At 50.4% G+C, this 21303-nt stretch overlaps 1 protein-coding gene across 2 annotated transcripts in view; it reads right to left on the bottom strand.

Annotated features, from left to right (window-relative positions):
• Positions 1-21303, bottom strand: part of RUFY1 (RUN and FYVE domain containing 1) — a 59987-nt gene that overhangs the window by 4458 nt on the left and 34226 nt on the right. For both annotated transcript variants that reach the window (XM_032158853.2, XM_032158854.2), the window contains exons 9-15: positions 18292-18393; positions 16194-16310; positions 13949-14116; positions 11137-11234; positions 8490-8609; positions 6349-6478; positions 3395-3489 (exon numbers count right to left, since the gene is read on the bottom strand). In XM_032158853.2, coding sequence (XP_032014744.1) covers positions 3395-3489; positions 6349-6478; positions 8490-8609; positions 11137-11234; positions 13949-14116; positions 16194-16310; positions 18292-18393 — 830 coding nt within the window. The remainder of the gene's footprint in view (positions 1-3394; positions 3490-6348; positions 6479-8489; positions 8610-11136; positions 11235-13948; positions 14117-16193; positions 16311-18291; positions 18394-21303) is intronic.

The following is a 21303-nucleotide window of genomic DNA, read 5'->3' as shown; positions in this document are numbered from 1 at the left end:
GAGACAGGACTGAACATGGTCTAAATTGGCAGAACTAAACCAAATCAAATGAAGCGGTTTGTGCAGTTGAGGGATAGTCTGATCCTTTTTTGTTTTTGAGACAGGGATCTTGCTATATTGCCCAGGTTGGAATGCAGTGGTGCAGTCATGGCTCACTGCAGCCTTGACCTCCTGGGCTCAAGTGATCCTCCCACTTCAGTCTCCCAAGTAGCTGGGACTACAGGTGGGTGCTATCACGCCTGGCTAATTTTGTATTTCTTCTAGAGGTGGGGTTTTGCCATGTTGCCCAGGCTGGTCTTGAACTCCTGATGTCAATTGATCCAGCTGCCTCAGCCTCCCAAAGTGCTGGGATTATAGGCCTGAGCCTTTTTTTTTTTTTTTTTTTTTTTTTAAATGGAGTCTCGCTGCGTCGGCCAGGCTGGAGTGCAGTGGTGTGATCTGGGCTCACTGCAACCTCTGCTTCCTGGGCTCAAGCAATTCTCCTGCCTCAGCTTCCCAAGTAGCTGGGATGACAGGCGCCCGACACCAGGCCCAGCTTATTTTCTTGTACTTTTACTAGAGATGGGGTTTTACCATATTGGCCTGGCTGGTCTTGAACTCCTGACCTCAAGTGATCCACCTGCCTTGGCCTCCCAAAGTGCTGGGATTACAGGCGTGAGCCCCCACGCCCAGCCTGGCCTGAGCCTTTCTTAAAAACCGAGATCAGTCTGAACTATCATCAGATTAGACTAATCTAAGTGACAAAATGGCAGGTCTCTGGGAAACACAGGCTAGACTTCTAAGGGAGGGATTAGAAAACAGCATCAGGGCATTTAGAAAAATCCTTGTGGCTTTTACTAAAGATTGGGAGGCAGCTCCTTCCCTTCCCGGTCAGGCTGCAGAAACAGGAAACAGGCCAGCAGATTGACAGGATGAGAAGAGGCTGCACAGATGGACAGACCTTGGGAAGCCAGGTCAAAATGGCAAACTGAACATACAAGAACTCTGGGAAACACAATTTAGGAAGAATCCAGATGTTCCCAAGATAATGAAACTGGAAACTGTTGCTGTAGCTAATGTAGGGTCTGCGAAGTGGCTTTGCCATCTCTGTCATCCGGTATAGGATTGCAAGAGGAAGAAGGGCGGAGGGGAGAGAGCACAAAAGCAACTCCTCAGGTAGTCCTGTCTGGGTTTGCATACACCTGATGCTGTGACACCCACCACTCGCTGGGATGGAACGGTGGCCAGGCAGCTCACACTGGGATTCGGAAGCTAGGTTAGCTGGTAGTGCCAGGCGGCCACAAAGTGCAACAGTACATTTTTTTGTTTTTGAGATGGAGTTTCACTCTTGTCGCCCAAGCTGGAGTGCAATGGTGCGATCTTGGCTCACCGCAACCTCTGCCTCCCAGGTTCAAGCGATTCTCCTGCCTCAGCCTCCTGAGTAGCTGGGATTACAGGTGCACTCCACCACGCCTGGCTAATTTTATATTTTTAGTAGAGATGGGGTTTCTCCATGTTGGTCAGGCTGGTCTTGAACTCCCAACCTCAGGTGATCCACCCGCCTCAGCCTACCAAAGCACTGGGATTACAGGCATGAGCCACCACACCTGGCCACAATGATAACATTTTAAAGATCAGAGACCATCCACAGTTTCGAGGTCTATGGTCCACTAGGAGGGGACCTGTGACACTGCCTTGCTGTCCATCCAATGCAAAGAGGAAAACACTGGCTGCAAACCCCAGAGGCCAGCTCCACGCCAGCTCTGTTGCACGTCTGCTTCTGGTAAGTGCTCTCGGGATGCCCTCACAGCTGGCCTATGCTCTGAGCATGGGGACAGACACTGGGCCTTGCGTCCCTCAAGGAGCTCCCTGGGGGTTGGGGAGGAACAGGGGCCAGAGCATGGCAAGTTGACAGGCCAGACGAGAGCAGCACAGGGCACTCAGCTGAGTGGGTGGCAGGCAGCGCGGAGGGTGGGAGGGCAGGGAGCAGCGGCCATGGGCTAGTCTAGAAAGGTAAGGGGCACAGGAGAAATGGCGAGTGGCCAGGACCTGCATCTGGGAGTGGGCAGACCGCATTCCCACCAGAGACACCAGATTCCTTGACCAGCTTTTGTTTGTTTTTTTTTTTTTTGAGACGGATTCTCACTTTTGTTGCCCGGGCTGGAGTGCAGTGGTGCAGTCTCGGCTCACTGCAACCTCTGCCTCCCGGGTTCAAGCGATGCTGCTGTCTTAGCCTCCCAAGTAGCTGGGATTACAGGTGCCCGACGCCATGCCTGGCTAATTTTTGTATTTTTAGTAGAGACGGGGCTTCACTATGTTGGCCAGGCTGGTCTCGAACTCCTGACCTCAGGTGATCTGCCCACCTCAGTCTCCCAAAGTGCTGGGATTACAGACGTGAGCCACCGCACCCGGCCTATTTTCTTAATAGTACTAGACTCTACAAATTTCTGGTGTGGACCAGGCTGTGCTGAGGTCGTGAGCCCCATCTCCTTGGTCATGGTGCTTATGTCAGGCATGGGTAACCCAGGAGTAGTTAATCTCGGGTGATCCTGGCAGCTATGCAGAAAGAAGAGGGACTTTGTTCCTCTGACAGATGGCCTTGCTGAGTGCTGTTTTGCCCCTGCAGGGTCCAGACCCACCTGTGAGGCAGGCAGGATAGCAGAGGTAGGAGACAGAGACCGATTCCTGATGGCTTCTTTTGCTTAAGCCACTGTGAGCTGGATTTCTGTTACTCGCAACCATGAGCCCTGACTCGAGGAGAAAAGCTACCCACTGTGTTGAAAATGCAGACTCATCAACAGATGGACAAGTTCCACGGTCCGCAGCGTGATCCACCCCAAGGCCCAGGCATCCACAGCAATGCGTCTAGACTGGGACACCAAGGAGGAGAGCTGTCAAGTCAGAGGGGAGCAGAACTACCAGGGTCTGCACCCCATCAGTGCCTGCAGCAGAGACAGACAGATTCTGGCGGATGCAGTGGCCAGTTCCCCGAAAGGAAGGGGGCTGTGCTGCGCAAGGCGGGTGAGTGCACCTCTACCGTGCCAGGCTTCCATTCCCAAACCAGCCCCGCTCCCTCTGGCCTGACTGTAGGCTGACCAAGCGATCCTCTCATTGCCCATCTGTTCCCTCAGGCCCTGGATATGAAGCTAAGGAATAGGAGTGTCCTGGTCACTAGGAATGAACGTGCTTCATGAATTAACTAAGAGCTGACTGACATCCCATGTGGTTAGCAGAGATCAGTGCTGGGCCCCTCTGAGGCCGGACGTCCTGAGAGCTCCTCCGTGAACAGCAGACTGGGCTCCTAAATGGCCCACCCTCCGTTCACCAGAAGGAGGTAAGTTTGGGGCCTGAGGGATGTGGTGGGTAGCCTGGTGTGCCTGCAGCGGCAGGCAGACGAGGCGAGTGGGGTTCTTACTGGCTGAGGTGCAGGCCCATTTCCTGGAGGGCTTGTTCCTGCTCCTCGCAGATCTTCTGTAGCTCTGCCTTCTCGTCCTGAAGCTCCCGCAACTCCTAAAATGAACAAACCAACCAGATGCTGGACAGAGGATTACACAGTCCTTTTTTTTTTTTTTTTTTGAGACAGAGTCTTGCTCTGTCTCCCAGGCTGGAGTGTAGTTGCATGATCTTGGCTCACTGCAACCTCCGCCTTCTGGGTTCAAGCGATTCTCCTGCCTCAGCCTCCCAAGTAGCTGAGACTACAGGTGCCCGCCACCATGCCCTGCTAATTTTTGTATTTTCAGTAGAGACGGGGTTTCACCATGTTGGCCAGGATGGTCTCAAACTCCTGACCTCGTGATCTGCCTGCCTCGGCCTCCCAAAGTGCTGGGATTACAGGCGTGAGCCACCAAGCCGGCCTTTTTTTTTTTTTTTTAAAAGATTTAGCAGCCAGAGCAACAAGCAGATCAGAATGTTTTTCAAGAGCAAAAGGTGGCCAGGTGCAGTGGCTTATGCCTGTACTTCCAGCACTTTGGGAGGCCAAGGCAGGTGGATCACCTGAGGTCAGGAGTTTGAGGCCAACCTGGCCAACATGGTGCAACCCTGTCTCCACTAAAAATACAGAAATTAGCTGGGTGTGGTGGCTGGCACCTGTAATCCCAGCTACTTGGGAGGCTGAGGCAGGAGAATTGCTTGAACCTGGAAGGCGGAGGTTGCAGTGAGCCAAGATCGTGCTATCGCACTCCAGCCTGGGCGACAGAGCGAGACTCCATCTCAAACAAAACAAAACCAAAAAAAGAGCAAAAGGCCGGGCGCAGTGGCTCACGCTTGTAATCCCAGCACTTTGGGAGGCCGAGGTGGGCGGATCACGAGGTCAGGAGATCGAGACCACGATGAAACCCCGTCTCTACTAAAAATACAAAAAATTAGCCGGGCGTGGTGGCGGGCGCCTGTAGCCCCAGCTACTCGGAGAGGCTGAGGCAGGAGAATGGCGTGAACCCGGGAGGCGGAGCTTGCAGTGAGCCGAGATTGTGCCACTGCACTCCAGCCTGGGAAACAGAGCAAGACTCTGTCTCAAAAAAAAAAAAAAAAAAGTTACCATCATAGACAAATGAGGCTTTGCCTATTTGAGCTTCTTTTTAAAAGATAAACATTTTACAAAACAGATTCCTATCTCAAAAAATCTATAGAAGAACTGTACACAAAATCACACGAAGCTTGCATCAGCAAAGACTAGTTTGAAAGGTGGTTTCCTGTTCAACTCTGAAAAAGCTGCTTTTTGGAAAGCACTGGTCAAGGATGATGAAGGCGGTGACCTGGGACCTCATTTCATGGCTAGACCACTTGGGGGCTGGCTGGACCGTGTGAGGAGCCCTGCACGGAGGGAGCTCCCCAGGGGGCAGCGACACTGACACCTGGGGCCAGTGCGCCTTGAGCCAGTCTGGTAAGGCCAGGATGGAGACCCAGAAAGTAACTGGGGTTTCTGGGACCACGGGGAGCAGTGGTGGAGCTTGGGCCCGAGTGGCGGGGTGCCTCCCTGCACACCCTGTGCCGTAGCTTCTGCTTCTGTGCACAGGCCCGCAAAGCACAAAGCACGCTGTGGCTTAACTGGGGCTATCGGACATTGTTTTGTTCCTGTTGTTGGGGCGGGCTGTAATTGTGTAATTGGAATCTTTTGACGGAAGCATTCTGAAGCAGAATAAAGGAGGTGTGCCCCGTGATGAGGCGGGACTTTTTAAAAGTCCTCTCCTGTCCTCCACTTCCTCCCTTCCACTCTCCAAGCCTGACCTGGCTCTTGAAGAAGCCCTCCCTTCCCCAACAACTCCAGGCACTTTCCAGTGGAAATCAAAGGGCCTCTCCTGACTCACTGGAATCGTGCAGTATGTCCATTACCACGTTCGACGCAACAAAATCCAGGTGCAGAAGCCACCCCGGCCCTGAAGGCCCCTCCTGGGAAGGTGCTGAGGGGGAGCCTGCTTTGGGCTCAGTTTTGCTGCAGCGCTCGGCAGCGCAGGGGCCTGAGAAGAGGGCACGCCATCCCCCCGTGGGAGCAGCCCCCAGCAGTGGCCCAGGCTGCAGTCAGCTCCATCCAGGATCGCAGAGCCTCCCCCACTCTGGGAAAACAGCCGATGATTTTACATCAGGGCAAATGTTCCACACGGCCTCGGAGTTTCCTGGGAGGTCCAGTTCCACAGCCAGACAGTGAAGGCCTGCTGGACCCCACTTCTCTCGCCCTCTGAAGCCCACAGCATCCAGGCCATGCCTCCAAGTGAGAGGGGCCTCCACGGAACTGAGGTGATGTGGGGGAAGTGGAGGGCTGGGGTCAGCTGACCCTGGGCACAGTGGCTGAGGTGAGGCTGGCATGTGGCAGGAGATGTTTACTGGTTCCTCCTCCTCTCCTGCGAACCTACCACCCACTCTCCACACAGGAGCCAATGACCATCTGCAAACGAAACAGATCCTGTCCCTCCACCAGCTTCCCACTGTGCTAAAATAAAACCCACGTTCCTTCCCCTGGCTCCCAGGGCCCATGAAGGGCTTCCTCCTGCCTGCCGCCTGAGGCCTCCCCTTGGCTCCACACACTCCTGTCTGCTCCTGCAGTCTCCACCCAAGAGGTGCTTTGCAGGGCATAACTCACTGGAGCCTCTGCTCACCGGTCACTCCCTCCCCAGGCCCCTTGCACACAGGTGAGGACACTGTTCTGCTTTATTCTCTGCATGGCACTCGCCTCTGTCTGAGCTGCCAGCAGGCTTAGTGGTTTATGATTTGTCTTTGTCTTATGCTCCTAAAACAGGAGCTCCCTAACAGCCTCCCCACACCCTGGAGCCGCGGGGCCCCCACACAAAGGGTGCGGGGAGAGGAGCCTGCCCAGAGCATGTTAGGGGCTTCTGGAGGCTGCCAGAGGCTCTTCTCTCCCTGGATGGCCCCCCTCACCTTTTTCAGTCCTTCCACTTGTTGTAGCTCTGTCCTGAGTAGAGAGGAAGTGTCTTTCTCGTGCTGTAATTCGCGCTGAAGAGCCTGTCTTTGCTCTTTTTCTGATTTCAATTCTTTCTCTAGGCTTGAGCTGTTTTCCCAAAATGAACTTGAGTTAGTCTCAGTGGGAGATTTTCATGGAAGATCCACAACCCAATTCACTGCCCGGGAAACGGGAGCTCTCTGAATTGCCTCTTGAGCATCTAAACCCTTCGGCAGGCTTCCCTCTCCCCCAGGGTCACCTGCCCTTCCACAAGAAAGAGCAGGAACCAGGGAGCGAAAAGCCTGCAGGCACACACTTGACACTTACGCAGGAGAGAAGGAAGAGAGTTCTAGAACACTTAGACCACGTCTCCCGACATGGAGAGCTGAGGAAAGGAAGCTCAAAATTCGTTCTTTCTTTTTTTGAGACAGGGTCTAGCTCTGTCACCCCAGCTGGAGTGCAGTGGCGCAAACTCAGCTCACTGCAGCCTCAACCTCCTGGGCTCAAGTGATCCTCCTGCCACAGCTTCCCAAGGTGCAGAGTTTACAGGCATGAGCCACCTCACTGGCCAATTCATTCTGCTTTTTGTTTTTTTTTTTGAGATGGAGTCTTGCTCTGTCGCCCAGGCTGGAGTGTGGTGGCGCCATCTTGGCTCACTGCAACCTCTGCCTCCTGGGTTCAAGCGATTCTCCTGCCTCAGCCTCCCTAGTAGCTGGGATTACAGGTACACGCCACCCCGCCCAGCTAATTTTTTGTATTTTTAGTAGAGATGGCGTTTCGCCATGTTGGCCAGGCTGGTCTTGAACTCCTGACCTCGAGATCTCCCTGCCTCGGCCTCCCAAAGTGCTGGGATTACAGGCGTGAGCCACCGCACCCAGCCTCATTCTGCCTCCTATAACCTACGGCCAGACTGACAATGAAGGATCCTGGAGGGAGAAGGCCAGGAGTGAGCCTCAGCCTGAACCTGACTCCTCCCTTGTATCAGCTGAGTGGCCCTGGGGGCACTGCTGGACTCCCTGGAGTCTGCTCTCTCTTTGTGGGAATAAAGATGTCTCTTCTCTCTCTCTTCTCTCAACATCAAGCTTTTAACTTGGCATATATACTATCTCAAGAAATCTATAGGCCAGGCACGGTGGCTCACACTTGTAATCCAGCATTCTGGGAGGCTGAGACGGGTGGATCACTTGAGGCCGAAGATTGAGACCAGCCTGGCCAACATGGCAAAACCCTGTCTCTAATAAAAATGCAAAAATTAGGCCGGGCGCAGTGGCTCACGCCTGTAATCCCACCACTTTGGGAGGCCGAGGCGGAAGGATCACGAGGTCAGGAGATCGAGACCATCCTGGGTTAACACAGTGAAACACCCCGTCTCTACTAAAAATACAAAAAATTAGCTGGGCGTGGTGGCTGACACCTGTAGTCCCAGCTACTCAGGAGGCTAAGGCAGGAGAATGGCATGAACCTGGGAGGTGGAGGTTGCAGTGAGCTGAGATCGTGCCACTGCACTCCAGCCTGGGCAAGAGAGTGAGACTCTGTCTCAAAAACACACAAAAATTAGCCGAGTGTGTTGATGTACACCTGTAGTCCCAGCTACTCAGGAGGCTGAGGCACGAGAATCGCTTGAGCCCAGGAGGTGGGGGTTGCAGTGAGCTGAGACCGTACCACTGCACTCCAGCCTGGATGACAGAGTGAGACTGTTAAAAAATAAAAAATCTGTAGACGAACTGTGCACAAAATTATATGAAGCTTGCAACAGCAAAGGCTAGGTGAAAGGTGACTTTCTGTTCAACACTGACAAAGTTGTTTCTTTTTAGAAAGGGTGGTTAAGGGTGATACAGGCTGTGACCTGGGACCATGGTTTGAGAGTGGCCAGATCTTCTGGAGGCGAGCTGGACCACGTGAGGAGCCCTGTGGGGAGGGAGCGCCCTAGGGATAACAGACGAACCCTGCAGGGGTGAGTGCTGAAGCAGGATACCACCTGCCCCCACCATTCGTGCTGAAGCAGGATACCACCTGCCCCCCCACCCAGTTCGTGCTGAAGCAGGATACCACCTGCCCCCAGTTCTTCCCAGTCCCTCCTGAGCCACACCCCAGCGCAGGCTCCCTGCAGGGCCCCTACCATTGCTCGTGCAGCTGGGAGAGCTGCAGCTGCAGGGCGCCGATCCTCCCGCCCAGCTCCTGCTGCAGCCTGTGGCTCCGCTCCTCAGCCCCCTGCCTCGCCCGCTCCGAGTGCTGCAACCTGGATGCGACACAGCAAGAGTGCAAACGAAGCAAATCTTTGTAAGGAAAGGATGACTTTTGCTGGCTGAAATTCACTTTTAAAATTAACATACAGTAAAATTAACTCTTGTGAGTTTTAACACGTGGAGATTCAGCTCCACCACAATCAGAATACAGGACAGTTCCACCACTCCCAAAACTCCCCAGTGCTGCCCCTCTGGAGTCACACAATCTCCCCACCTCAGCCCCTGGCAACCACTCATCTGTTCTGCAACAATACGGCTTTGGCTTTTTGAGAATGTAATCTAAATGTAATTATACATTATATAACCTTGAGACTGGCTTTTTCTCAGAATAATGTCTTGGAGATCAATCCAAGTTGCCATGTCTATCAATGGTTCATTCCTTTTGTTTCCTCTCTGAACATTTTCAAAGGGCAGTGGTTCATTCCTTTTTACGGCTGAGTCATGCTTCACTGCACAGACGTACCACTTTGTCTATCCATTCGCCCAATGCAGAACATTGGGATTGCTTCTAGTTTCCGGCAGTTATGAACAGAGCTGCTATAAACATATGTACTGGTTTTGGTGTAGACATAAGTTTCGTTTCTATTTGGGTCATATGGTAAGAGGATGTTTAGCTTCTTGAGAAACTGTTTTCCTAAGTGGTTGCACCATTTTGCATTCCTACCAATAAAGTGTGAGAGATCCATTAGCTCCATGTCCTCATCAGCACTTGGTATTGTCATTAAAGAAACTGTAGCTGGCCAGCACTTTGGGAGGCCAAGGCGTGCAGATCACCTGAGGTCGGGAGTTCAAGACCAGCCTGATCAATATGGAGGAACCCTATCTCTACAAAAATACAAAATTAGCCGGGTGTGGTGGCAGGCACCTGTAATCCCAGCTACTTGGGAGGCTCAGGCAGGAGAATTGCTTGAACCTGGGAGGTAGAGACTGCGGTGAGATGAGATCGCACCATTGCACTCTAGCCTGGGCAACAAGAGCGAAATTTTGGTTCAAAAAAAAAAAAAAACAAAAACAAAAACAAACAAAAAAACAAAAAGAAACCATAGCTAGGCCGGGCGCGGTGGCTCACGCTTGTAATCCCAGCACTTTGGGAGGCCGAGGTGGGTGGATCACGAGGTCAGGAGATTGAGACCACGGTGAAACCCCGTCTCTACTAAAAATACAAAAAATTAGCCGGGCGTGGTGGCGGGCGCCTGTAGTCCCAGCTACTCGGAGGCTGAGGCAGGAGAATGGCGTGAACCCAGGAGGCGGAGCTTGCAGTGAGCTGAGATCGTGCCACTGCACTCCAGCCTGGGTGACAGAGCGAGACTCCGTCTCAAAAAAAAAAAAAGAAACCATAGCTGTCCTAACAGATGTGTGGTGGGATTGTGCCACTCATTTCTCTAATGGCTCATGATCTGAATATCATCTCATGTACTTTTTTGCTGTCCATATGTTCTCTTTGATGAAGTATCTGTTCAAGTCTTTTGCCCTCCCCCGCCCTTTTTTGTTTTGTTTTGAGATGAAGTTTCTTTCTTGTTGCCCAGGCTGGAGTGCAATGGCATGATCTTGGCTCACTGCACCCTCCGCCTCCCGAGTTCAAGCGATTCTTCTGCCACAGCCTCCCTCCAAGCAGCTGGGATTACAGGCGTGCACCACTGTACCTGGCAAATTTTTGTATTTTTAGTAGAGACGGGGTTTCACCATGTTGGCCAGGCTGGTCTTCAACTCCTGGCCTCAGGCGATCCACCCGCCTTGGCCTCCCAAAGTGCTGGGATTATAGGCGTGAGCCACGACGCCTGGCCTGTGCCCATTTTTCTATTGGATTGTTTGTTTACTGCTGAGCTTTGAGAGTTTTTTTTTTTTTTTTTTGAGATGGAGTCTTGCTCTGTCGCCCAGGTTGGAGTGCAGTGGCGCGATCTCAGCTCACTGCAATGTCCACCTCCGAGGTTCAAGTGATTCTCCTGCCTCAGCCTCCTGAATAGCCGGGACTACAGGTGCATGCCACCACGCCCGGCTAATTTTTTGTATTTTTAGGAGAGACAGGCCTTAACTGTGTTAGCCAGGATGGTCTCGATCTCCTGACCTTGTGATCCACCTGCCTCGGCCTCCCAAAGTGCTAGGATTAAGGCATGAGCCACTGTGCCTGGCCTTTTTTTTTGGAGACAGAGTCTCTCTCTGTTGGCCAGGCTGGAGTGCAGTGGCACGATCTTGGCTCATTGCAACCTCTGCCTCCTGGGTTCAAGCAATTCTCTTGCCTCAGCCTTCCAAGTAGCTGGGATTACAGGCGTGTGCCACCACGCCCAGCTAATTTTTTGTATTTTTAGTAGAGACAGGGTTTCACCATGTTGGCCAGCCTAGTCTTGAACTTCTGATCTTAAGCGATCCACCCGCCTCGGCCTCCCAAAGTGCTGGGATTACAGGCGTGAGCCACCGCGCCCAGCCTCTCCCCTGCACTTTGGAGAGGGACTCTGAATAAGTCTCCAGGCCCAGGGAATGCTCCGTGCCTTCCAGAGAATATCTGCCAGGGGAAGTGATTACCTTTCTTCCATTTGTTTCATGCTGGACATAACTTGGTTGGTTTTTCCTTCAAAGGATGTGATGGCTTCATTCTTCTGCTGCAAACTGCTCTCTGCATTCTACAAAAGCAAAGGAGGGGTTCATACTCTGCCTGTCCCACATCCTTGCGCCTGCTCTGGATTACAAACAGGGCTTATTTGCTTTTTTTTTGAGACAGAGTCTTGCTCTGTCACCCAGGCTAGAGGGCAGTGGCGCGATCTTGGCTCACTGCCAGCTCTGCCTCTCACGTTCAGGCCATTCTCCTGCCTCAGCCTCCCGAGTAGCTGGGACTACAGGCGCCCGCCACCACGCCCGGCTAATTTTTTGTATTTTTAGTAGAGACGGGGTTTCACCATGTTAGCCAGGATGGTCTCAAACTCCTGACCTCGTGATCCACCTGCCTCAGCCTCCCAAAGTGCTAGGATTACAGGCGTGAGCCACCACGCCTGGCCATATTTGTTAACCTGGTACCTTTGTGACACTTTCAAGAGTATTCTGCCAATTGCTGCTCTTCCCCAGAGCCCTTGTCAACAGAAGGAAAGGTAGAGAGGGAGGTCCTGGAGTCTTTGCTACTTTTTGGCAGCATATTCCAGAGTCAGGTCAGGCTCAGTGTTCCCCCGCTGTCCCCATGTGCCAGGCACATCCACTAGTTCATCTGAGCCCTGAATGGTTCTCAAGGAAGATGCTCTCACCCCACTTTTCCCACTGAGAAACTCAGAAGAAAGCGACTGGATGAAGGTGAAGAGCAAATGAGGGGTGGAACTGGGTTCACACCCACATCTGTGGGCTTTTCTCTAAGTACAGTTTTTAACCATGACAGACAGAGTGGCCAGGAGGGGGCACTGTATGTTCCTGTGTGTGTACAAGAGACACCTTAAAAAGCCTGAAGACAGGTGGGACGTGGTGGCTCATGCCTATAATCCCAGCACTTTGGGAGGCCAAGGCAGGTGGATTACCTGAGGTCAGGAGTTCGAGACCAGCCTGGCCAACATGCTGAAACTCTACTAAAAATACAAAACTTAGCCGGGCGTGGTGGCACATGCCTGTAATCCCAGCTACTTGGGAGGCTGAGGCAGGAGAATTGCTTGAGCCTGGGAGACAGAGGTTGCAGTGCACCAAGATTGTGCCACCGCACTCCAGACTGGCCGACAGTGTGAGACTCTATCTCAAAAAAAAAAAGAAAAAAAAAAGCCTGAAGACAAAAGTCCTAATAAATTCCTGAAAAATAACATACAGACTGTATTCTCTTACCTTAGTGTAATAAAATCAGACATTAATAACAAAAGAACAGCTAGAAACACCTCGTATCTGGAAACTAAATAGCGTATTGCTAGAAACGATTGAGCTAAAAAAAGGGAAATTATGGGCCGGGCACAGTGGCCCACGCCTGTAATCCCAGCATTTTGGGAGGCCGAGGCAGGTGGATCACGAGGTCAGGAGTTTGAGACCATCCTGACCAACGTGGTGAAACCCCATCTCTACTAAAAATACAAAAATTAGCTGAGCATGGTGGTGGGCACCTGTAGTCCCAGCTACTCAGGAGGCTGAGGCAGGAGAATCGCTTGAACCTGGGAGGCGGACCTGGGTGACACCTGGGTGACAGAGCGAGACTCCATCTCAAAAAAAAAAGAAAAAAAATGAATAGATGATTTATCAGGAGGGTGAAATTTTTTTTTTTTTTTTTGAGACAGAATCTCACTCTCACCCAGGCTGGAGTGCAGTGGCGCAATCTTGGCTCACTGCAACCTCCACCTCCCGGGTTCATGCCATTCTCCTGCCTCAGCCTCCCGAGCAGCTGGGACTACAGGCGCCCGCCACCACCCCCAGCTAATTTTTTGTATTTTTAGTAGAGATGGGATTTCACTATGTTGACCAGGCTGGTCTCGAACACCTGACGTCGTGATCCGCCTGCCCTGGCCTCCCAAAGTGCTGGGATTACAGGTGTGAGCCACCGCGCCCAGACTAGATGCTGTTTTTCAAACTCTGGCATGATTGGCTCTGTCTGGGACCGTTCCCTTGGCCCACCCTGAAATGACACAGGAGAGGCAACCAGCTACCTATGTGGCCCGGAAGACTCAGAAAGATTAACTTAGTAGCAAAGTTGGAAAAGACAATACTAAATGACTTTTTTTTTTTTCGAGTCAGAGTCGCGCTCTGTCGCCCAGGCTAGAGTCCAACGGCATGATTTCGGCTCACTGCAACCTCTGTCTCCCAGGTTCAAGCAATTCTCTTGCCTCAGCCTTCTGAGTATCTGGGATTAGAGGCGTGCGCCTCCATGCCCGGCTAATTTTTGTATTTTTAGTAGAGACAGGGTTTCAGCATGCTGGCCAGGCTAGTCTCAAACTCCTGACCTCATGATCCGCCTGCTCGGCCTCCCAAAGTGCTGGGATTACAGGCATGAGCCACCGTACCTGGCTCTAAATGACATCTTTAATTCACTCCTCCATGCTTGGTGTAAACAATAAATCATTGCAATAGAAGAAAACAGACAGTGGAGGGACAGTGAAGGTGGATGAACAAAGTTTGGGTTTGGGTTAAAAAGACCCACGTCTCCCCTTAGGAGCTATGTCACCAGAGGCATGTGACTTAGTGACTTGGCTCTGCCTTGTCACTTACATTTCCCCCCATTTCTCAGGGACTGCCATGAGGATCAAAATCATAATAGGTCCTAGGAGCAGGTCTGACACATACGAGGGGCTCTGTGTGTCTACTCGCTCATGCTGTGAGAAGAATGACTCGAGACTGGCGAGCAGCAGAAACCAGGCTGTGCTATGGACACAAAGCCAACTCCCACCTGAGCTTTGTGAAACATCTGTAAATTAATCGCTTTGACTTCTTCCAGCTGCTGGCGGAGGGCAACTAGCGTGTCCTGCTTCTCGTGGGTGTCCTTTTCCAGTAACTTCATTGCAATTTCCATTTCGGTTTTCATTCCAATTTGTAACTCCAGTTCTTTTTCCAGTTCCTTAAAAGGATATTTACAAGGAAAATGTTATTAAAATAGATCACAGAAATGTATTTAACTGGGGTTGAATCTCAGGTAATGCTTAAAATACAAACTGAAGGCTGGGCGCGGTGACTCATGCCTGTAATCAGCACTTTGGGAGGCTGAGGCGGGCGGATCACTTGAGGCCAGGAGTTTGAGAGCAGCCTGGCCAACATGGCAAAACCCCATCTCTACTAAAAATACAAAAATTAGCTGGGTATGGTGGCAGGTGCCTGTAATCCCAGCTACTCAGGAGGCTGAGGCAGGAGGATTGCTTGAATCCGGGAGGCGGAGGTTGCAATGTGCCGAAATCACACCACCATCGCACTCCAGCCTGGGTGACAGGGTGAGACTGTCTTAAAGAAAAAAACAAACCAAAACAAAACGAACAAACTGAAGGTGAGAATAGCTTAGGGAGATTGAAAAGAGTCTGTCTGGAGCAGGATTAGGTAGTGTTTCCCCTCTTCCTCACTGCACGGTTAAAGCTGGCTCCACATCAAGTCAACAGAAAGCTGGTCAGTGGCAGGATGAGCCTAGGTTCCAGCAACCATGTTTTCCATACCCACAGATCAGAACGCATGTTCTCAAAGAATATCTGTCTCGTTTGAGTGCTGGAAGGGATCTGATAGTGCAATGTTAGAATTTCTGGAATGGTTTGCTAGTTTATAGCAACAAAAGTGCAACCATTTTGAAATGGTTCTGTCCTGACCCAGGACATGTTTCCCTGCATCCATGCAAAGAAGCAAAGAATAAAGCAGGCACAAAACAGTGTTTACAAGTAACTCTGGTCACTGATGCACAGGTTGAGTGGAAATAAATAGGCCAGAGGTTATGACTGAGAGAACCGTATTGTCAAAGAAAACATTAATCTGGTCTCATGGCAATCCCTGTAAAAGATTTATAAAATGGCCGGGCGCAGTGGCTCATGCCTGTAATCCCAGCACTTTGGGAAGCCAAGGCAGGTGGATCACAAGGTCAGGAGTTCAAGGCCAGCCTGGCCAAGATGGTGAAACCCCGTTTCTACTAAAAATACAAAAACTGGCCGGGCGCGGTGGCTCAGGCCTGTAATCCCAGCACTTTGGGAGGCTGAGGCGGGCGGATCACGAGGTCAGGAGATCGAGACCATCCTGGCTAACATGGTGAAACCCCGTCTCTACTAAAAACACAAATATTAGCCAGGCATGGTGGTGTATGCCTGTAGTCCCAGCTACTCCGGAGGCTGAGGCAGGAGAATTGCTTGAACCTGGGAGGCACAGGTTGCAGTGAGCCGAGATCGCGCCATTGCACTCTAGCCTGGGCCACAAGAGTGAAACTCCATCTCAAAAAAAACCCCAGAAACCAAAAAATTAGCTAGGCATGGTGGCGGGTGCCTGCAATCCCAGCTACTTGGGAGGCTGAGGCAGAGAACTCCTTGAACCCAGGAGGCAGAGGTTGCAGTGGGCTGAGATTGTGCCACTGTACTCCAGCCTGGGCAACAGAGAGAGACTCCATCTTGAAAAAACAAACAAACAAACAAACAAACAAACAAAAAATAAAGATTTATAAAATGGGAAAAAATATAAGTGACAATGCACAACTGAGTTGTAACCACAGACTTAAAAAAATTTTTTTTTAAGGCCGGGTGTGGTGGCTCACGCCTGTAATCCCAGCACTTTGGGAGGCCGAGGCGGGCGGATCAGGAGGTCAGGAGATCGAGACCATCCTGGCTAACACAGTGAAACCCCGTCTCTACTAAAAATACAGAAAAAAAATTAGCCGGGCATGGTGGCGGGCGCCTGTAGTCCCAGCTACTCGGGAGGCTGAGGCAGGAGAATGGCGGGAACCCCGGGGAGCGGAGCCTGCAGTGAGCCGAGATCGCGCCACTGCACTCCAGCCTGGGCAACAGCGAGACTCTGTCTCAAAAAAAAAAAAAAAAAAAAAAATTTTTTTAATGAACAGCTTCTGACTTCCCATGAGCATCAGGACGGTTAAGCCCGTCTATGAAAAGTGTTGACAGAATTAACTTAGAGGGCTACTGGGAGACTCTTTCTAAAGACACTCGGTCTTGCACACTCACCAACCGGACGTTCTTCTCCTCTTTTAGCTGCTTCCACACATCACTATACATTTCATCCAGGCCTTGCCGAGTTTGCTTGTAAGTCTCCAGCTCAACTTTGGTATCCTGTTTTGTTATCTGTATCAAACAAGGACACCAAGAGGAATTGTTTGCTTATGGAAAGCAAGCTAATTATGAAGTAATTTCAAAATATACCACAATTTAAAAAAATGTAAGGTAATGTTTATTTTTTAAGCATGGTAGAAAAAGGTTAAAATTTGGCCAGGCGCGGTGGCTCACGCCTATAATCCCAGCACTTTGGGAGGCCGAGGTGGGCGGATCACGAGGCCAGGAGATCGAGACCATCCTGGTTAACACGGTGAAACCTTGTCTCCACTAAAGATACAAAAAATTAGCCAGGCGTGGTGGTGGGCGCCTGTAGTCCCAGCCACTCGGGAGGCTGAGGCAGGAGAATGGCATGAACCCAGGAGGCGGAGCTTGCAGTGAGCCAAGATTGCACCTCTGCACTCCAGCCTGGGTGACAGAGCAAGACTCCATCCCAAAAAAAAAGAAGAATGAGAATAAGTCAACAGATATTTGAAAAGTTAAGTTCATAGGCTGGGTGTGGTTGCTTATGCCTGTAATCCCAGCACTTTGGGAGGCCGGGGGAGGAGGATCACTTGAGGTCAGGAGTTTGACATCAGCCTGGCCAACATGGTGAAACCCTGTCTCTAATAAAAATACAAAAATCAGTCGGGTGTGGTGGCATGTGCCTATAATTCCAGCTACTCGGGAGGCTGAGGCAGGAAAATCGCTTGAATCCAGGAGGTGGAGGTTGCAGTGAGCTAAGATCACGCCACTGCATTCCGGCCTGGGTGACAGAGAGCAAGACTCTGTTTCAAAAAAAGTTACATTCATAACGCAATTTAATTTTCTTTAAAACAGAACAAGACTTGGCCGTGTGCAGTGGCTCATGCCTGTAATCCCAACACTTTGGGAGGCCGAGGTGGGTGGATCATGAAGTCAGGAGATCGAGACCGTCCTGGCTAACACGATGAAACCCCGTCTCTACTAAAAATATCAAAAAAATTAGCCAGGCATGGCGGCAGGTGCCTCTAGTCCCAGCTACTCGGGAAGCTGAGGCAGGAGAATGGTGTGAACCCGGGAGGAGGAGCTTGCAGTGAGCTGAGATCGTGCCACTGCACTCCAGCCTGGGCGACAGAGCAAAACTCCGTCTCAAGAACAAACAAACAAAAACAACAACAACAACAACAACAAAAAACAGAACAAGGGTCTGTTCGTGGGAAAAACCCTCATTCAACCCATCATCCAGTACTTATGAACATGTTTTCAGCACTGAGTGAATTTAGAAGTGAATCAGATATGGTCTTTTTCTCTTTTTTTTTTTTTTTGAGACAGAGTCTCGCTCTGTCGCCCAGGCTAGAGTGCAGTGGCGTGATCTCGGCTCACTGCAAGCTCCCCCTCCTGGGTTCACACCATTCTCCTGCCTCAGCCTCCCAAGTAGCTGGGACTACAGGTGCCCGCCACCACGCCCGGCTAATTGTTTTGTATTTTTAGTAGAGACGGGGTTTCACTGTCTTAGCCAGGATGGTCTCGATCTCCTGGCCTCGTGATCCGCCCGCCTCGGCCTCCCAAAGTGCTGGGATTACAGGCGTCAGCCACTGCGCCCGGCCGAGATATGGTTTCTATCCTCAAGTCATCATGTGACAGAGCTGCAAGCCAACAATTCTACAAAACAGCGAACGGACTGTATCATGGAAAGACACAAAGAGCAATGGGAATACAGGAGGATGGCCCAGGCCTGCCCACAGCCCCTGGGATGACATCATGGAAGACACGGCAGGTGAGTGGATGCTGAAGAACAAGTAGGAACTTTGGCATGCAAAGGCCCACAGGCCAGGCAGGGAGTCCCCGTCCAAGTGATCCAGGTGGTCTGAGAGTGATGTGGGCAGGGATGGTGGTGAGAGGCACTTTCTGACATAAGCAAGGCACCTTTGCATTCTGAAGACTGGGTTGTTCTTAAGCCATGAGCTTGAGATTGACAATAGGTGTGTCTGAGTGAGGAACACGCTGCCCAACTGTAAGGTCAATTTCTCACCTCTACACTCTTTTCACTTCTTTCTCGAATTAATTCATTTTGTTCTCTTAACTGCTGCTGTTCTTCTTGAAGTGAACAAATTCGGTCTGTTGCAGCTGAAAGCTGATTAAGGAAAATTTTACAGTTCTTAACATCAAAATTAATCTTATTGTTCAAATTAAAAACATTAATTTGGCATCTTCACAGTTGACAATGTATGTTCACAGGTTTGATATTTTATTTCCTTGTTTTCAATAGGTAATAATACATGGTTCCAAATTCCAAAGACATGAAAATGTATGTAGTAAAATCTCTCCTTGCCCTTGCCCCTAGCCATCTCTGCCCTCTCCAGATTTTCTCCCTCTACAAAAATGACAGCATACTGCTTAATGTGGATGAAGATTTATAGACACAAAAAATTAGAAACAGCCTGAATGTTCACTATTAGGGAAATAGTTAAATCATAGTGGAAGCATAAAACAAATATGTAGTCAATAAAATGTTTACAAAAGCTTTTAATCACTTGAGAACATACTTAAGATATAATACTAATAAGGAAAAAAGGTTATATGGTATGCTCTCACCTGTATTAAAAAAAAATCAACTAGGTTAAAAATGCTTAAGAAAAGATGGAGTGGCCGGGTACAGTGGCTCGCACCTGTAATTCCAGCACTTTGGGAGGCTGAGGTGGGTGGACTGCTTGAGCCCAGGAGTTCGAGACCAGCCTGGGCAACATGGTGAAACCCCATCTCTACAAAAAAGACAAAAATCAGCCAGGTGTGATGTCTCATGCCTGTAATCCCAGCTACTTAGGAGGCTGAGGTGGAAGGATGGCTTGAGCCCAGGAGGCGGAGGTTTCAGTGAGCTGAGATCATGCCACTGCACTCCAGCCTGGGTGACAAAGCCACAGCCTGTCTCGAAAAAGAAAAAAGAAAAGTTGGGAACAATACAAATCAAATAATAAAATGACAAGAATAGTTGTCACTTAGTAAAGGGGTTATGGGCTTTTTTCCTGACTCTTCTTTCTTTCCAGTTTTTCTAGCTAATGATCAGTAAAAGTATATTTAAATCACTAGAGGGAGAATTAAAGAATTTGCAGGGAGGAATAAAAAACAAATCATTGAAGACATGCCCAAGAGGACCTCTTCTTCCCCTGGAAGGACTTCTCATGGCTGAGGGAAAAGCATAGAGAAGCAGGACGCTGTCAGGGACCTGCCTGAGAGGCTGTCGCAAGAGGCAAGGCAGATGAGTAAACGCACCAACCAACCCCTCCTCATTCCAGCCTCATCACACAGCTTGCAGAGAGGAAGGTGCACCTGGGGAGACAGAAGCAAGATCTCTGTCCTTGGTGCGTGGCTGGCTCTCGGCATCATTCACTAGTGGAGGGACCTCAAAGCACTGAACTCCTCACTTTCTCTGTCAACAGTGTCTAAACCCCCTGAGAATTACTCTCCACTTAGACTCAGAACCCAGGCCTGGGGTTTCTACACATAACTGCTGTGCCCCAAAAAAGAAACCTCAAGGCTTTAAAGGGCGTGTTAGTTGCTCAAAGGGAAGAAGCAGGCAAAAACCATAAGCTAATTCCCACTCCGCTCTCTGGAGATGCAGAGAGCACACCCTGAAGAGGGCTATGCTTTTCACTAAGCACATTTCTTTGTTTTTTAAATTGAGACAGGGTGTTACTCTGTCTCACTGCAGCCTCCAACTCCTAGGCTCAAGTGATCCTCTCACCTCAGCTTCCCAAGTAGCTGGGAGTACAGGTGTGTGTCACCACACCTAACTTTTAAATTTTTTGTGGAGACAGGGTGTTGCCATGTTGCCCAGGCTGGTCTCAAACTCCTGGGCTCAAGCAAGCCTTCCGCCTTGGCCTCCCAAAGAGCTGGGATTTACGGGCATGAGCCACCACACCTGCCTGAAGCACATTTTCTATTACAATCATTTGCCTTTAAAGAAAACATAACCTGGCTGAGCGCGGTGGCTCACGCCTGTAATCCCAGCATTTTGGGAGGCCAAGGTGGGCAGATCACAAGGTCAGGAGATTGAGACCATCCTGGCCAACATGGTGAAATGCCGTCTCTACTAAAAATACCAAAAAAAAAAAAAAAAAAATTAGCCGGGCGTGGTGGCAGGCGCCTGTAGTCCCAGCTACTCGGGAGGCTGAGGCAGGAGAATGGCGTGAACCCGGGAGGCGGAGCTTGGGAGCTTGCAGTGAGCGCAGATCACATCACTACTGCACACCAGCCTGGGAGACAGAGCAAGACTCTGTCTCAAAAAAAAAAAAAAAAGAAAGAAAGAAAAAAGAAAACATAACCAAAGCTGGGCTCAGTGTCTGTAATCCTAGCACTTTGGGAGGCCAAGGTGGGTGGGTCACTTTAGCCTAGGAGTTTGAGACCAGTCTGAACAACAAAGCGAGACCCCGTCTCTACAAAAAGTTAAAAAATTAGCCGGGTGTTGGTGGTGTGTACCTGTAGTCCCAGCTACTGGGAGGTTGAGGCAGGAGGGTCTCTTGAGCCCAGGAGTCTGAGGTTACAGTAAGCTATGATTGCGCCACTGCACTCCAGCCTGGGTGACAGAGTGAGACCCTGTCTCAAAAAGCAGAAAAACTCCATATAACTCTGCTTAGTTCCAAAAGCTAAAGTGGAGCTTCATCAAAGCACGCCATCTTGACTGAGATGCAGTGAATCTGCTTGTTCTAAAATCAAACAACTCGAGTGCTCCCACGTGGCAAGTGTTGTCCTAAGCACACTTACAAGATACTAGTCTTAATCTTTGCAACAGTAGTGTAAAGTATGTATTATTACCTAATTTGGAGGTGAGAAAAGTGACGCTCAAAGCCCTGCCTACCAAGGTGACTGTGAAGCCTCCACTCCTAAGTTCCATGAAGTTTCTCCTATGACACCCCCATCTATGACACTGTCTTGAAGTTCCTTCTGCTCACACAAATCTGAGCTCCTTTCCTGAAAGCCTTTCAGGGCTGGCGCCTCAGGAGGGAGCAGTCAGCTTTAAGGGAGCCTTACACGGGGTCCCTCATTA

This window comes from Hylobates moloch, unplaced genomic scaffold (assembly GCF_009828535.3).
Source record: "Hylobates moloch isolate HMO894 unplaced genomic scaffold, HMol_V3 SCAFFOLD_6, whole genome shotgun sequence".
Lineage (NCBI taxonomy): Eukaryota > Metazoa > Chordata > Mammalia > Primates > Hylobatidae > Hylobates > Hylobates moloch.
The sequence above is the reverse complement of the archived record's forward strand: the minus strand, read 5'-3'. Positions and strand labels throughout refer to the sequence as shown.